The following is an 18,620-nucleotide window of genomic DNA, read 5'->3' as shown; positions in this document are numbered from 1 at the left end:
TGAAATGAAATTTTAATCTAGCAACTAGAACTGTTCAAAAAACTGTGGGTAGTCTGGTAGAGGAAAAACACTATCTCTTGGCAGGTTTCAAGTGATGAGAATAAAAGTAGACCACTTTTACAATTGAAAACACAATAAAGTTAACAATAACCACGTAGACAAACAAGATGAAATCCAGAAAGTAAAAGATAAAAAAAATGCCAACATACAAACTGCCTAACAACGAAAGAACGGATAACATTTACCAGCATGCAATAAAATGTAATGTGTTGGTTGCTAGTAAACAACTTGAGTTCCTCTCAAAACGGGAAGAGCAAATACAAGAAATAAAATGAATTGCATGGAAACTCAGGATGAAATATACAAAAGTATTTCACACACACGTCCAAAAATTTGTTAGGAAATCCATAGGGGGCAACATGCTCAACAATTAGTAACAACAACAATAACCAGTAATGGGGCCAGGTTCCACGTTCTAGATTTACTCTGGAACCCCTGGTCGATGGATCGTTCATTCCTGCTTAAAAGTGTGATGGGGAGAAATATCGTGATCATTTCGATTTCACAATCCCAACCAATTACTTCTCTGAAGAATCACTGACTCCAGATTCTAAGTTTAGTTAGTTTATTTCAAAGCCAAGAACTAATGGACATACACACACCTCAGGCTGAGGGTGTAGAAATACACTGGAACTAATACAAAGCTAAACCTACAAGCAAAGTTTAATCAATGAAGCATACAAAGGATAACTAATTCTAGGATTAGGACACATGCAATGACTGAGCCTACATCAAGATTATTCTTAACTGGAGGTTCGTAAGTAAAAAGCATTAGTCTATCCCTATACTACCACTAATGTGATATCCCGATTTAGCAGTCCCCAGGCAAGTTTAGAAGAAGGTGTCAGCGCGTGAAGACTTCCTAAGAAGTGCTCTCATGTTGAATGGGTTGAGTAGCATAAAGCTACAGAGCTCTTTCTAAGATGCTCCATCTCTCTCCATCCGATTTCCTCTCCAAACTCAATTCCCGGGGCACTGTCCCTAATCCTAACATCAAAATCCAAGGACACACCCATCTTCCTATCATGCGATCATTCCTTCCAGCTAGACACCTCCTTGTAGGTAACTTTCCAGTCAGTTATGATACTCTCAGCCTCTGGCTCGATTACCTTGATTCCCAGGCTTTTTTCAAGTGAGAAAGAACACCGTCCCACATTATCAGCACCACTTGTTCAAATGTATCCTCTCCTCCCAAAGCCGAACTCCTAAAACAAAAGCATTATTCTATCTAACAAAGATGAGTTTCTCCACCTGCAACAGAAACGTGAGAAGGAAAAGATTCTGCATACACATGAACATTAAGAAGAATTCAATTTCGAGAGGCATGGAAAAGTACACATGAGGCCTACAGAAAATCGGCTAACATAAGAATCAATATGAAACTTCATTAATCACACATATACATGAACATTATTACTATGCAAGTTTAAATCAGTGTGTTACATAGTCAATGAATTAATTTCTCATTAGTCATTTATAAAACGAACATTAAGATTTCACCATCTAGAACACGGTTACAATGGTAATTTCTCCAAGTTGCCCGAAATCCCTCTATCATATTACTTTACACGTTATTACATTTCCCTTTCTAATAACCAAATGTTAACATGACAAAAGAATATGTGCAAACTATTCATGATTATAATGCACCCCTACAAATTGAGGAGCACACTTGCGCTCTATCACCGGCATGCATCTGGATATCATACGAAGGCTGAAATAACTAAGGCCCATATGTATGTAACTTTGGTTTTGCGATACTCAAATAGCGATTGAAGAATCCCAAAACGCTATGTATGTAGGATTTGCAAATAATTTTGCGAATCCTACATATTCCTTAATTGCAAATTGTAAATTGCGATTCGCAATTAAGGAATACCTCCCCATTCATTCCTATGGGCCTGGAGACCCATAGGAATGAATAGGAAGACATTCTCAATTTGCGATTCTCAATTAGAGAATCGCAAATTGAGAATACAATTTCAAGGGTGCCAGGGTGTCAAAAGGACACCCTGTTGCATCCCTTAAATGTGCATGTGTTCACATGTGGCACACATACATGCCCTAAGGGCATGTATGTGCGCAACATGGCACTTTGAAATGTTTTTTAAAAGTGCATTTTTCAAACAAATCGCAAATTACCACAAACTTGAAGTTCGTGGTAATTTGCAATTCCTTATGGCCAAATTGCACTTTTTCTGGGCCTCTTACATTGCAATTAAGGAATCGCAATTTGCGATTCCTTAAATGCAATCGCAAAATAGGGAATCGCAAATTTGCGATTCCTTATTTTGCTAGGCTGTTTTCCATTCATACATCCCACTTAGCTACATTGCAATCACAAGTTTGAATGATACATATGGCCCTACATCTCATGTCCTTGTGAGCAGCAAATCTTTTATGGTTCAGAAATAATGAAACAAAGATTGAACAAATATAACAAAAAAACATAATATTGGTTTTGTTCGAAACCGATATGAATTCATGGATTTGAACTAACATTAACACATAAAATGAGAAAATGCATTGAACTAAGTGCGGCTCTAGAGAGAACTTTGCACGTTTTTGCACTTTCACTTAAATTTAAATTGCACATGTTTAATCTTTCACGATAGAGCATTTTCAAACACTCGAAACTACAAATCCCTGTGCATGGGAAATAGAAATGAAAGGTTCATAATTGCTATAAACAGTCATGCAGGACTCTCTGGCATCAACCCATGATCAAGGTTCAGAGGGACTGAAACGCGTGGGTGCGATAAATCTGCTGAATCTGTTTAATACAATAAACAGAGATTATTTCCTGAATTGGGTGTGGCTCGTTTTTCTGTCATAAAAGAGCTGGACACACAAACACACGCTGAATGTTATCTTTTTGAAACAATGAATTACAAAAAAAACACGTATCGAGATTTGGTATAATCTAAGAATGTGGTATTATAAAAATAGGCTGCGTAGAAGAATACGAAACTGACGTTAATTGTTCTCTTTTTTTTAATAGCTTCGTCTTACGTTTTTCATCAAGTAGCAGTATGCAGACAATGGAGAACTTTGGGATTGAAGGTTTAGGTGTCAAAACGTCAGCAACACTGTTTGTTTCAGATGTCGCAAGACATGTTGCGGTTGGTTGCATAGTAAGGCATATGGTATGACCTGTAGTCCACTTTTGCTATTGTGTAATACCTTTCATCGCATATAACTGCAATCAAGAGTTTCAAAGGTTCAGAATCAGAGCTGCTCTCGGAAGTCTAACTTCAGTGCTTGCGATGGCCGCCTTTTTGTCTAATATATTCTTTTTATTTTTTTCTCTCTTTGTCAATAAAGGGCTTACCACGGACAGATACATTGCAGCAGTGTATGAACATGCTGTTGTATTGCCAGATGCCACAGAAACGCCTGTCACTCCCTCCGAGGCTTTGAAGGTGATGAACAAAAATATCGACGTTTTGGAGAAGGCAGTCAAAACAGCAGCAGAAAAGGTAAGCGATATTGATTTTCACAATCTATAACATATATACAAAGAAACATTGTGAGATGGCGTAAATAAATAAAAAAAAATCCGGGTGCTTTTGTGGAAAAATACGGGATAACACACGGAAATATTTTGGTACCCTTTTACACTTTTTTGCTGCAGTGTCTGGTGGTAGGCGTAAAGACACTAATGCATCGGGGTGATGCAAGTAATTTTTCTGCTCCTGGCTGCGTTAGTTTTGAAGCACAGGGATGCAACATATTTACAACAATATGTTTCCTCTCTGTGCTCCCCCCTGGGCTGGAACATAAACTGTTGCAAAATGAACAATTGATGGACAGCATGCAGAAAAATGTCATACTTTTAGCCCTTGTAAAAGTTTACTGGAGTATGACCCATATACCAAATTGGGACTGGGTAAGGAAGGTAGAACAAAAGAACAATGTCCCAACAGGTGGTAGTAGTAGTCAAATCAATCAGCATGCACAAGGCATTACAAGCAAGGAAATAAGGAGAATACACGTTTGATTGATTTAAGATTGTAAGTCATCTTATATTTTAAAACACAAGTTCATGGTCGGGCAAATACAGTTAAGGCAGCACTGCATAAAACCAATTTGTGACAACCATATTACACTTGGTGCTCAAGAACTCGTCTATAAAGAACGTGGCGACGCAAGTGAAGGGGTGAAACAGCAAGGACGGCGCACAGTGAACAATGGTGCAAAATATATACAGTGAGTGGCTCAAGTATTGTGACAGAGTGATATCACAAATTACAGAATTTTCGTAATTAGTGTTGAGCCACGTTGAGAGGTACGCCTATTGAAACGCTGTTTGGTCGACGGCGTTTTGATCCACATAACTCGGGATCGTCATCAGGACGAGGTTGTCTGAATGAAAGAGTGCTTGGGAGTGAACAAATGAATCGCAATAGTCAGAGGTAATTCAGGCGGAGCAGTAGTCATCCAGGGAAGGAGGCCAAGTCTGCGCGGGGCAGGTGAATCGGCCTGGGTCGGCCGTCTGTGATCAGCCGGGGGCCAGGCACGGATCCTTGAAGGATCGGCGTGTCGGCGAGGGAAGTAATCTGGTTTACCGGTTTTCCTTCAAGGACCCGTGCCTGGCCCCCGGCTGATCACAGACGGCCCAACCACGCTGAAATTTGCGATTCACCGCCGAATCTCACTGACTAAAATACGCCACTGGGAGAATCACCCCTTTGCCACAAAAAAGCACAACATACATAAGTATTAAAAATTACACTAAACAAAGTACAAATACATATACACAATCACTATAGAGCAGATAGGCAGGTGTAACAGACAGCAGTTGCTGGTGGCTGTATTGTAACTGGCTAGGGAAAGCTAGAGCAGTGGCAAGATTAAGGGAAAACCAAGGTTTGCCATATGCTCCAGGAGATACAACACAAGAAAGAATTATACAAAATATGAAATATGAAAACCTACACAACATGCACATATATGTTGGCTTTCAATGTCTTGAAACAGACTGGCAGGTTGAAAGGAGGCCAATTATCCACCTCATTTTTATGGAAGAAAGTGCAACTGTCTTGATGGTTTAGTGAAGGTACAAAGCGAGAGCAGATGGGGGTTGGGCAAGGAATGCTGGTTCATTTTGAATAACAGTTTTGATTTGTCACTCATTTAATAGGAGCCAAATGCAATTCATTGGGGGAATTTATTGGGCCACTCCTCCATGGTGTTGAGTCTGTTTCTTATTGAGTTGCACTTATCAATCAACTTGCACTCAAGCCTTTGGAGAATGTGCGATGTAGTTCTACCTCTGGGAGATGGTAGGGCCTTTTCAAGTGACCTGCCACTTCAGGGCTGTATGCTGCTTTGCTAAATAGTTCTGAACCAGGGGGGTAGTTTGAATTGTGTAGTGGATAGTTTCTATGTTGGCCAATCTTGGGTTTGAATTGTTGGGATGTTTATCCTATGTATCATGTTACATGGGCACCAAATACTATAGATAACATTAGTAGATGCACAGTTGGTGTGGTTTTGAAGAGTGGTCTGAATGTCCCCATGTATGAATGTCTTTGTGTTTCACATGTACTGACTTGAAACGTTGTTGCCCCACTTAAAGTAACCCTTTGCGGGGTTGACACCCCATGCGGCTAGAATTATTTCCCTAACAAAAGCACATGGTCCCTAGAGGAAACATTTGAAGAATATTAATCATTTGTGATAATGTCACATACATGAACGTTTAATCTGAATGACCACAGGGAATAAATGTAGATATACCTGAATATATCAAAACGGTATATTTTTATTCCACTTGGAGTATCATCAACAAGTTAATGTCTGGCAACAAAAATACTACCAAAAAGGTCATACATAATTTAGCAGGCTAATCAAGAAATCAGCGGGTCTATGTCTGGCACTACTTTACCATTGTGCCTGTCAAGGTAGACCTCCCAAAGATGGGCATAATGGGCCATATACCTGCTAGTGGCTCAATAGGACTAGTCAGCCTTTATTTTTGGGATAAAGGCCTTTGGGTTGGAGGACTTTCCTTTTGGGTTGAAGGTAACTCCAACAAGGTCTGATGCCTGTATCCCGTCACCCATGACAATTGAGGCAGCTTGGTGGTCCACAAAGCTTCCTCATTGGCAACACCTATGAGTGCGGCTTGCACCTGTAGCCTGATACCACTCACTCGAATACACTGGTACATACAGGGGTTGCCAACAAGTGTAACAATCATTTAAATTACCACTGCTTACATTATCCTTTCTTTTTAAAGGAATCACTATATTAATTTGAGACAAGACCTTCTAATACTTGGCACACCTTGTACTCTGCTGGACATTGCACCTCCAGCACTCATGTAGCTCTCTGCATATGCATTCATACATACATATACTGAAGATGTACCTTCACAAAAAATTTAAAGGTAGCACATAACTGCTATGTTCTTAATATTTAGGAACAGAAAATACACTTTGTCTTCTTTTCTTTACTGGAAAAAACAACATATCTTGGCTGATTTTATGAAATTGGGCACCAAAAAGTGGAGTTTGTTTGTGCCTCTCAGCCATATTTCCAGATCGTGTCGGAGTATGCTGAAGGGTGTATGATAACACCTTCTTGAAGAGGATGTGTATGGTGATGATGCATGGGATTGCCAAATTCATCTTAGCATTTCTGGATGAGAATGCTGGGGCAGAGCTGCAGCACTGTATACCCTTCAACCACCACGACTGCAGCTCAATTATGAAATGATGTAATAGGATAAACAAATTCACAAGCAGGCATGCATGTGAGTAGGGAGGAGAGTTGACAGTAGAATAGTTGGAGCGAACGCTAGTGAGTGGATACCCCTTCCCCCATACCTTATGCCACAGGAAAAGGATCCAATTGCTTACATTTTGCCTCAGGCAAAAAGGATTGCAAGATTGCACAATAGAATTCAGTCGGAGAGCTTGAATCCCTGACTCCTTTTGAGGTGTAATGGTTGGGTTTGGCAACTAAAAATTGTAAACTGGAATATTTAAGCATACAAGATGTATCGCCTTGACTTGATGGACCTCAAACTGTTTTCTCCTCATGAACATGTCTTTCTTGGCTAAAACCGCGTTACCCAATCCCTCTCACACTCTGCTGCATTGCAGCTACTACATCATATTATGGGGCCAATCAACACCCCTGAAAGCATTTTTCACATGTGTACTGGACATACCATGGAACATATCACCCTTTGCCGTGTCAATAAGTGATCCATCGTCTTCCATTAAAATACATCACAAGTTTTGACCCACTCCCATCTAAAGTCTGTCCCAATACATTTGGTCTAAGGGTCAAGTGGGAGACCTCAAATTTTCCACTTTATGCTACTCTGATCAGACTCTGTCTCATTCCAATGAATGCCAAAATGTTTGGGTGTCTGCTCCCTTCTCAAAGTTCACCATTTTGGGAGTAACATTTGCTCCAGTATGCGGCAATAAATGCCTGCATCATACTGGGGCCTGATCTTACTAATCTACAAACCGCAGACAAGTGAAATGCAATCACCCTCTTCTTCAATAAGAAGATAAGTCCAGCAGCACATTGTCAACACCAAACTTGCTCTCTGCTTACACTCATCCCTTTTCGTATCATCCCACAATGGTCACCCATTAAAGTCCTATCTCTTGCAGATCTTGCCTACAATACTCACCTTCCTAAAAGCCACTTCCTTTGATGATGATGTCTTAAGCTTATCCTTCATTAAAGGTGACTTCAGCGGAGCTCTCTCATCCCTCCTCAAAATTGTCAATGCATTCTTCACACAAGGAATCTTCCCAGAAGCTATAAATCACGTGTAGAATCTTCCCAATCCTTAGGACAACCACACTAGTTACTAATGATGTCTACAGATACCATCTCATCCCTCACTTACCCTTCATAAGCAAAATCATTAGAGAAACAGTTGGTGCTCAGCTTTAAGTGCATTTGAACATAATAAAGTCGAGCACTGCGCTGCGTGATAGGGAAAGGGCGAGGAATGCACCATATTTAAAAGAAAACTACAAATTCCTGCCCTTGTACCTGAACTGGTGCTGTTCTGGCTGCCTGGCGGCAATGTAGGCACCCTTGCACCATAGTGCAAGGGTGCCTGTATTGTAAGGAGGATTGTGTGTGTGCAGGAAGGGGCACCTTCCTGCACAAAAACAATCCTGGGGCATATTCCTCTATGTATGCGTGCTGCAGAAATAATGCAGCACACATAGAAAGAGGAAGTAACGAGGAGAAATTAAGATATTTCCACTCATTATTCCATCATGTGAAGGCATATCTTTTTGGCACATTGTAGGAAGCCGGCTCTTTATATGGTATAACAATTATTTGATATATCTTGCAAATAGTGCAGCGGTTCCCTTATGAGTGAACAGGGACTTGCTATGGCAATCCCAATGTGCTCTGCTAGGAGGTAGTGTGGTCGAGCACCCTTAGGCTTAACACAGAGGAGTGGAAGACATCTGTAAATACACACACTGGTCAGTAAATGAGATACACAACTCAAAAAGGAGATCCATATCAATTTATAAAAATAGCAAGTATCTTTATATATGTTTAGGCATCAGAAGAAAATCATTCAGATAAGTACTTTTTAAATACAAATTATTTTAAGTTCAAAAGTCAACACAGTGCAATTTCTGGAAGCTGCAATGTTATCCAATCGGAGGAAAAGTCAATGCAGCATTCAGGTAGAATAACCAACTTACAGGACCCTGCTCCAGGAGTTAAGGTGAGTGGTGGGCAAGGTCCAAGACAGCACCAGCAGAACACTGTCAGTGGCTCTAGGACGCCCGGGTGCAGAGTTGCAAAACAACGTCTGGTGCCCAATGTTATTCTATGGAGAACGGTCACTGTAAAAAGATGCTGCAGTGGGGCCCAGGCATCACAATGCTCGAGATGTGGGGACACTTTGGGTCCACTTCTCCATGGCTCAGGGGTGACAGGGGCTGTTGCAGTAGTGAGGGCCTGTGTGCAGATGCTGCAGGCGACTTCAGGGGGTCCAGGAGGGGTGAAACCATGATGGACTTAGGCTCTGAAGTGCTGGAGGATGTCGATGGCACCATTGGCCACTTCAACACGGGCTTGGAACAACAGGTGCAGTGGTGTTTGCAGGCATTGGGTTTTGGCATTTCCAGGGACCTCAGAGCCCTTTCTTTTAAGTATCTGCAGGATGCAGGGAACAGTTTTGCTGTTTCAGGGGAGGTCTTGGTTCTTTAGTGAAGGCAGGAATTCCTCCCTGGTTTTGGATGAGGAACAGTAGACAGGCCAGCAGGGCTGGGGCCAAGTCAGTTAACTGCTTCAGTCTTCTGCTTTTGAGGCTCTTCAGTGTCCTCTTTCTTTGTAGGGAATCAGGATCCGCTTCTCTCGTGCGAGGGGGCTCCCCATAACACTGAATTTAGAGGTGTTAGGGGAGGGTAGGGTAGTAACCAATAGGCTTCTGACCCTTGGGGTCGCCACGCCCCCTATATGACTACAGTATTTGGGTAGCATATTATCTCCTTTTTTCTTGATTTATATTTTTAGACTGTGGTTTTTCTTTCTTTCCTTTTAAAAGAAACGTTTTCTCTTTTCCAAGTGGTGTACCTGAACCATTGTTTGGGCTATATTGTTAATTACCCCTGGTTCAGGACCTAGGGTTGTCCCTGTTGTTTGTAAATACTCCTTCTTTGTAGGGCATCGGGATCTGCTTCTCTTGTGCCAGTGGGCTCCCCTAAATACTGAATTTAGATGTGTTGGAGGAGGGTAGGGTAGTAGCCAATGGGCTTCTGACCCTTGGTGTCACCACACCCCCAATATGACCACTTCCTTTGGGAAGTGGGCATAACCCTGTCCCAGAATTCCTAAGTATGCCATGACATAGATGGGTACTTCTGAAAAATCATGTCCACTTCAGTTTAGCCATCCTTAGGGGTGGTACCAGCCTGGGGGGTGGCTCGTCTACCTGACTAGCGAATTTCCCATCTGTCCAGGTGCCAAAGGTGCTCTGGACAAAGGGGTCATCTTCCTCTCCTTTGAGGGGGTCCAGACTCGCTTTTCATCAGGTCATCCTATGGGAGGGGGTGCAACACCCCTTTCCCGGACAGGCCGTGTTCTGGGCCTCCTGAGAGCAGAGCCTCTCACCCTGGGAGGTCAGGACAGTCTCTCAGGTGGCAGGCTTGCAGAAACCAGTCAGAAAGTACACCAGGAGCTAGTAGGTTTTCAGGAGGCATCTCTAAGGTGCCTTCTGGTTGAATATATTGGTAAATCCACCACTGGAATCAGTGTGGATTTATCAATACGAGATGTTTGATACCAAACATCCCTATTTTCAGTGAAGCCATCATTTAGCGGGTGAAATCATTTACACCAGTGTCCTGCACTTGTTCTAAAATGGTTTGCCTGGCCACTTGCACTGGGAGTAATAGAACTGACCAGCACAGGGCATATCTGCTCATGCAGGTATGCCCTCACATGTAATATATTATTAATCACCCTGCCTTAGGGCTGTCAGGTCTGCTGTAGCGGTGACTTACAAATATTACATGCTCTGTTAGGGGCCATTCCACACAGGGATATGTGACATTTTGTGTTTTCACTTTTGTCTTCACCAAGACACGTAGCCTGCAATGGCAGCCTTGCGCATGTTTGGTGAGGGGTCCCTTAGGGTGGCACAATTTGTGGACTGCTCTTAGGGACACTCTTTAGTACCTCAGGCCTTAGGACTTACAGAGGGTACTAAAGGTTTTGCCAATTGCGGGAATCAACTGTACAGTTTTGGGAAGAGCTCTGGCACGGGGGACCAGGTTAGCCGGAACCCAGTGCACTTTCAGTCAAAATCCTATCAATCACCAGGCAAATAGTGGGGGTGACCATGCCAAAAAGGGTTACTTTCCTACTTGCATTCCCATGTCTACCAGTGATGGTAAATCTGGGAAAGCGTCAAAATCCATGGGAGTTGTGTGGGAACACCCATGCAATGCCCATAAAACACCCTCCCAGCATAGAATAACGCAACACATGGATTTGTGCTGCGTTGCGTTACTCCTGATTTATCAAGCCATTCAGGGCCACACAAAGTGTCCTTGCATAGCTTGATAAATATCACATTTTGGGTTTGCATCAAACATGTACCACTTTGCGTGGTGCAAACGCGATGCACACCCCTTCATAAATCGGGCCCTAACTATCTCCTCAATGACTGGTTACAGATCACACTTCAGCACAGAGACAGCCATATAATGGATCACAGATAATGCCCTCCTGACTGCAGATGAAGATTATCCTACCCTCCAGATCTTGTTGGACCCCTTACCCACCTTTGGCAGCATCAACCATACCACACTTAGCCAAGCCGTGAAGTCGTGATAAGGTTTCACAGGCAATGTCCTTTTCTCCCTACCAGTACAAATAACACCACTTTGTTCAATTCAGGACTCGTCATTCTCTAAAGATCCATATCACCAGTAGAGCATCCGAAGGCTCCGTCCTTTCCCAAGTCATCTTCAATCTTCTACATGGAGCCCTTTGAAGCTTTACTCATCCATAATAGCATAAAAATACACCAGTATTCAAATAATGCACAACTGTACTTTAAAGTCTCATCTGGCCCACACCTATTCAAAGCTCATCCCTACTACAACAGTATTCCTGTTATTTGCCAAGAAGAAGCAGCAGCGAGTGTAAATCTGACTCAATGACATGAGAGGTTCAAACCATAACTTTCACCTACTGCCTAAGCAATTGAATTCACCCCGGACACAAATCTTGCCCTCAAGTAACAATTTGCCAAGTAAAGAAAGATGGCTTGTTACCAGCTCGCACTACTCAAAAAAATAAAACTCTTCTTCCCATAATTTGACATCACAACTACTGTTCATGAACTATTACTCTTATGCCTGGATGGGGGCAACCCCTGGGTCTCCTGTTCCATGGCCTTCTAGACTCCACAAGACCATCCTGATGGAACTCCACTGACTCCTCTTGCTGGCCTGCACCATCTTAATTGCTGTATCTTTTACAAAGCCATCATACCCATCTGAGTGACTAGCACACTCTCTACAATAGGTCTTGGTATACCCGCAGCCAGGAAAACATCAGACTCAATACAAAGAACAGTAAAAAAAATTAAAGGGGACTTGCCTTCTTCATCTATGCACCTCTAACCATTAGTCCCACCAACCTTACTGTAATTCAGGAAATAATTGAAGGTTTACCTCCTTAAGAACACTACATCATGATGTGCTAACAGTCTACAAACCATTTAATGCTCAAATGACAAGACATATTTGGCAATTAAAGTATAAAATGTGCCAATGCAGGAGCGGTATGCAGGGAAATAATACATGGCTTGGAATAATCTAAGTTTAGAAAATTGATACAGCCATACAATCTAGATCGTTGACAATTGTGAGAAGTTGGCCTGGTGTATGCTGTCCACTAATTAAAGTGGGCACCTTGCAACAGTTCAAACAACCCTTATGGTGATTTAAGAGGTCTAAGAAAACCTTAGAAAGCTATCCAAGTGATAGCTGTGGAGAACAGCCTTCAGGCTTAACCTTGAAGGAATGTTAAGCAGATTGTTTTACCAGAATGCAACCTTATAGTATTGGTTAAATGAAAGGAGAACTGCACAGTAGTTATACAAATATGTATTTATTAATATAACACTTTCTAGTATGACACAATATCTCCTACACAGAGATAATCACAAAGTACATAATACAAAAGCACAGAAATGACAGTAAATAGCAGCACAAGCAGCAATGTAAAAAAAATGCTGAGTTGAAACATCCCTTAACCGTGTGGTAGGGACCATGCAGTGCCTGCCACATGGTTCAGGGATATTTAGGGGGCACCACAGGAAACCCCCAGTCCCCATAGTGGAGGTCCAGGGGGAAAGGGGGTCCTGCTAGGGGCCCCCAAAGTCACTTTCTGCCTGCCTTTTCATACCAGGCAGACCACCATGAAAGGGCAGGCAGAAAGTGAAATTGTAATCCCGATGGCGGAACTGGGGCTGGCTCCACTGCAATTTGTGGATCTCTTTTCCGACCGCTGCCCTGACAGTTTCCGTGAGCCCAGTCGGAAGCAGAGCAGTATTCCTCCACAGGTTTCTCTCCGACCGCCAGTATCGTTATACGGTGGTAAGATGGACAACTCTGATGTCGGGCAGAGCTGTCTGATGGCTTTCCGCCCAATATCATAATGAGGCCCTTTGTAAAGGGATTATACGAATAAGTTAGGGATATGAGATTAAATATTAATGGGGCTATCTAATGCTTGCCCTAATGTGCACTTTATGTGCTGAATGGTTTATAGTTATTATGATAGTTTTTAAACACATGATCTGTAACCAAATACTACAAAATATATAATCATGTTCTGATTTGTGATTACCAAGGCAGCACTTCATTTAACATTAATTTATAATAAGAGATTCTCTGAAAGGATTTTCTGACTCCTAACACTCCCTTTTAAAAGAGCATTATTCACTACAGCGGGAGTAACAGATGAATATAGGCGTTTACATTACATTACATGTGTTCGCATCGCATGCGATTACAACGAGGTCGTTACAACATGGCAACAGAAATTACAGCTTTCAGATCTCTTTCTAAGAGTGGGCATACCAAATGTCGCTATCAGGGTTTGGATTTAGGTCACCTATTGCAATCATCTGAGAACAGTTGTCCGGAAATAACAGAAATTGGAGTGTCATGTCTCCTTGCTAAGACAAATCATTAAGATACTTTGTTTTAAATATATATTGCTTAGGCTTGTGCCCTGCCCCTAAGAAGTGACTACACAATTCTGTATGAAATCGATGCCTTTCACGAACCTGAGCTGATGGCCTGGTATCTAAAAAAGAGCTTGCAGTATCCTTTGTAAAACATATGGAAAATATTAGATCTACCGAATGCGCGAAACAAAAAACTTGTATCCTTTACCAGGAGTATAGCGTTAGCGAAGGCTTTCAACCATACTTAACATCAGTTACAAAAAGCTCACACCGTTTTGTACTAACTCTCTTTCACCTGGGTATTGTACACCATTTAGTGGCATTCCCCCTGGTTAACCAGCACAGCACCTCTCCCTGTCCTTGTGACGGGGTATCTATACAGAGTAGCTGTCATTTTATGTTGTTTTGCAAATTTTATACTTCCATGAGGAAATATTATTTAAAACCCATCTTTTTATCCAATAAATTACGATGCACTAAGACAGCTATGCAGGTATTGTTTAATCTGCAGAGTCCAGATATATGTTTCTGCACAGCAACATATATTTTAAAATGTATATCTGTACGGAAATCGATGATTTTATGAATAAACTGAACTAAATGTCTTTTATTATCATAACAGGGAAAGACAATAACCTTCCCTGCCACACTATCAGCCTGATTCATCATACTCCAGTTTTGCAAGCCCCTAATAGCGATTCATAGCGAATCGCTATTAAGGACTCGCAAAACGGGATTCATGTAGGAATATGCAAAAAAATGCGATTCCTACTAATTCCTTATTTGCGATTAGCAAATTGCTAATCGCAAATAAGGGATAACTCCCCATTCATTCCTATGGGCCATAGGAATGAATGGGGAGTATTCCTTATTTGCGATTAGCAATTAGCTAATCGCAAATAAGATAGCGATTGAAAGGGTGCCAGGGGTGTCCAAAGAACACCCTGTAGCACCCCTTAAATGCTAATATGAACAGAGGTTGCGCACACACATGTCCAAAGGACATGTGTGTGTGCAACATGCAACTCAGAAAAATGCTTTTAAAAGCATTTTTCTGAGTTATCGCTATTTACCACGAGGTTTGACCTCGCGGTAAATAGCGGCCCGAAATTGCGATTTCGCAATTTTAAAATGGATGATGAATTGCATTTAAGGAATCTCAAATAGAGATTCCTTAAATGTAATCCATCGCAAATTTGCGAAAACGCAATTACCGATTTTTGCATTTGGGATGATGAATCCCAAATGCAAAAATCTCACTCGCAAAGGGCCAGATTCTCAGAATCTGGCCCTATGCGAGCCGAATCGGGCTTCATGAATTAGGCTGTATGTGTCTAGTGCATTAACGATACCATAAATTCGAGATCTGTGTCTTAAGTTTACTTAATCTGGGCGCATTACTGTAGTAGTGATTCTGCATTTTAATCTTTTTAACCTGCGTTTTAATCCCTATGAATTTTATCATTGCTAGTTTTGCACATAAACTAAAAGATGCTAACTTTGCACATATTTTTATTAATCGTTAGCACGTGTCACTTTATTGTAAATTTTGCACATGCTTTATAAAAACTGCACTTTATTATGTACTTGCACTAGTGGCACTATGAATCTTAGATTTGTGCTTTAAGTTTATTTTCATTCTGGGCGCATTATTGCAACAGTGATTTTGCATTTTAATCTTTTTAACCTGTGTTTCAATTCCTATGTATTTTATCATTGCTAGTTTTTTGCATATAAACTAAAAGATGACTATTGCATTTTTTGAATGCTAATTTTGCACATATTCTATTAATTGTTAGCATGTGTCACTTTATTGCAAATTTTGCACATGCTTTATAAAGATAAAATTGCACTTTATCATGTACTTGCATTTAAAGATTTAGGAATTGCTGCTGATATTCATATTCATTGGCTGAATATATTTCGTATATGTACTATTTTATGTTTTGATGTCTTGTTGCTATATGGTCATATACTTATATATACCGAATAAAGCATTTTGAATCTGAAAATCTGACTACACAATTCAATTGTTGTGAACTATGTGTTTGCATGTTATTTTATGTCAACATGACAAGCAGTCCAAGATTTTGTTTTGTAAACAATTTTGAAACGAGGCAAAGCCTACAAATAAAAATAATGGCAATAAACTTTACAGACTATTTAATAAATCAGTAAGAATGTTGTACCTGTAATCATAGAGTAATAGTATTTGTAAAACGCAACCTATCTTTTAAAATACTAATTGAGCAGTACCAAGAACAAGGGTGGCTGCAGCCTGAGGTTGATTATCTGTCTCTGGTTTTCTGAGACATTTCCCATTTTTGTTCTTATCCTAATACAAGCAAAATGCTGTTATTAATAGTGAAGAGGGGCATTGGTTGAAATGGGCTGACCCATTGCCAAATGCTCTATGCTATTGTAGGTAGAAGCAAAATGTGAACAAATTGTAAAGAGACCAATGAATACAGAGGGTTGCCCCAAAAGCTCTGAACCCCTGTATGTATAAACGTATGCGTTTCTATTGGTTTTTGGAGAAATAGCAGGCTAATGAAGCAGCTAAAGCTGTCTCTGGGCCAGACATAAAACAATAAAGACAGTGGCACATAAAGTAGAAAAGTGTAGAACAGAAAACACTATTCTAGGAGTAGGAGCATTTGATAAGGTTTATTCGACCCACCTGTGTACACGTGTTCCCAAATGAGGGTGTATTCCTGAAGAAGACAATCATAATTTGCTGAACAGATTTATGAATACTTTTTGTAAGCATAATGGTCAATTACCATGGTCAGCCAGCAAATTTAGTGTCTCAGAGGCAGTTGTCGCCAGAACTCACAATCCTCAGTTTTCCTTGGTGAGCTTATACACCCAATACTAATCAAAGCCTTGTGTCTACCTTGACAATGTGCACTCTTAAGGAGGAGGTATTTTAGTGTACCGTGCCAAATGTAGTGTCTTTTGGTGCCAGTTGCTACAGACCTCTGGGCTAATGATAGATGACTTGAACAACAGATCTAAGAAAGAATTCATGCATAAATTATATAGAATGGAGAAAAATTGGCAACTTTTCGGGGGCCTCCCCTCCAGTTAGAAAACGTCAGAGATGAATGGCTTTTGATGCATAACACGGTTCATGGAGAATGATATAGGACCCTGTGTACTCTACACTCATTTAGCTTATTCCATGGTGCTCAAGGACAGGCCAAAGAAACAACTATCCAAAGGCTTCCTCTGTCCCAAACGTTTCCGAGGCAATAGGTTGCCAGGTTGTCTCAGCCAATCTAACATTTGTCTTCAGAGATGGGGTATCAGGCAATATTTCACCAAGTACAAAGGCAAATTACCAAGGAGGAAATAGGATTGATATGTTGTTGGTTAATTAAGAGGCCAATGGTCAGGCATAGATTTTGTATTGTCACACAGAAGGGAATTTGGAAGATAAACAATTGAATGGATTTCATGTTTACACTTTTTAAGTAAGACTATAATCTTAGCCAGATTCAATGATCAGATTTATCCAAGCCCCCCTGGAGGATGCCATGGACATTTAAGAGAGAGAGCTGCTTCTAGATAGAAACCATCTTTCTTATCTCATTTTACCAAATGTCACCACTATATCGTGAATGATCTGAGATATCCCAATGTGCCATTTGGGCACCGACCACAGTTTGCTTGGTCAACCAAAAGGAGCTTCGGGGTGAATGCGAAGACAACCGACTTGTTCTGAGCTGCTCTAGTACGAGAAAGCACAAGCCACACTGCTTTATGGTGATGTAGAATCACAGGTAGGACTTTTGCATGGTACAGGCACAACTGGTAACCGTTGATTTGAAGCAAGTTCTGAGAAGCTTGTGAGTTTGGGGATTGGCTTGGGCCAAGTTTGGCAGCAGTGAGCAAGGAGAGGAAACCTGTGGAGAGATTTTCATATAGGCAAAACAAAGCTGCTGTTCTTCATGGTCGAAATTCAGTGTCAGAAATATTTAGACACTATCATACATATATCATACATACATACATACACACATAGATACATACATATATATAAATATATGTGTATGTACATATATATATATATATACGTCACCAACCTCCGTTCTCCTCTCGCAATCGCCTTAGCCCCGATCGCGCTGGAAACAGACACGGACCAAACATGAGATGCTGGTTTTAAGATTTATTCAGCTGTCAATGTCGCCATATATATATATATATACATACACACATAGATACATATATATATATAAATATATGTGTATGTACATATATATATATATATATATATATATATATATATATATATATATATATATATATATATATATATATATATTACCTACTGGCGATAGCCAGTAGGTATATATAGTTAGTATTTTTTTCCTATGGGATCTCTGAAAATTCTATGTCGAATAAGTTTGGCGTTCGTGGACGGAATTGGCTGAAATTTTCAGGAAAATGGAACATTTTGTTTCTGAGCAGCTCCTAAAAATTTGGGGAGGTTTCGTCAAGAGGGGGCCGAGAAAAAAGGGGGGTCCCAAACCGCGTTTTTCCCATTCATTTTTCCATAGGGCGGTTGGACTCACTTTTAGCTCGAACGGCTGAATGGATTTCCACGAAACTTGGCAAAATTGTAGATATAGTTTGCCCGACGTGCCTTTGCTATGTCTCAATATATGTGCTCCAGTGGATTTTGAGAAATTAACGTTTTAAAAAACAGATATATCTGTGACAGCGCTCCGGTTAGCGCCCCGGTTCGCGTACCTGACGCGTAACGGAACTTCGCGAAGCGAAGCTGATTGGCTCTCCGGTGTCTGTCAACATTCTAAAGAGTCCCGACCGGCCGCCATCTTGT

General features: G+C 41.0%; 1 protein-coding gene across 2 annotated transcripts in view; it reads left to right on the top strand.

Annotated features, from left to right (window-relative positions):
* The first annotated feature begins 3,269 nt into the window (after positions 1-3,269).
* Positions 3,270-18,620, top strand: part of LOC147708820 (pantetheinase-like) — a 359,649-nt gene continuing 344,298 nt past the window's right edge. The window contains exon 1 of one of the 2 annotated variants that reach the window (XM_086927439.1): positions 3,270-3,539. In XM_086927439.1, coding sequence (XP_086783565.1) covers positions 3,327-3,539 — 213 coding nt within the window. In that variant the 5' untranslated portion in view covers positions 3,270-3,326. The remainder of the gene's footprint in view (positions 3,540-18,620) is intronic. The other variant, XM_086927438.1, reaches the window with a different exon arrangement.

This window comes from Lissotriton vulgaris, chromosome 6 (genome assembly GCF_964263255.1).
Source record: "Lissotriton vulgaris chromosome 6, aLisVul1.2, whole genome shotgun sequence".
Classification (NCBI taxonomy): Eukaryota; Metazoa; Chordata; class Amphibia; order Caudata; family Salamandridae; genus Lissotriton; species Lissotriton vulgaris.
This window is presented reverse-complemented; position numbering and strand designations above follow the sequence as displayed.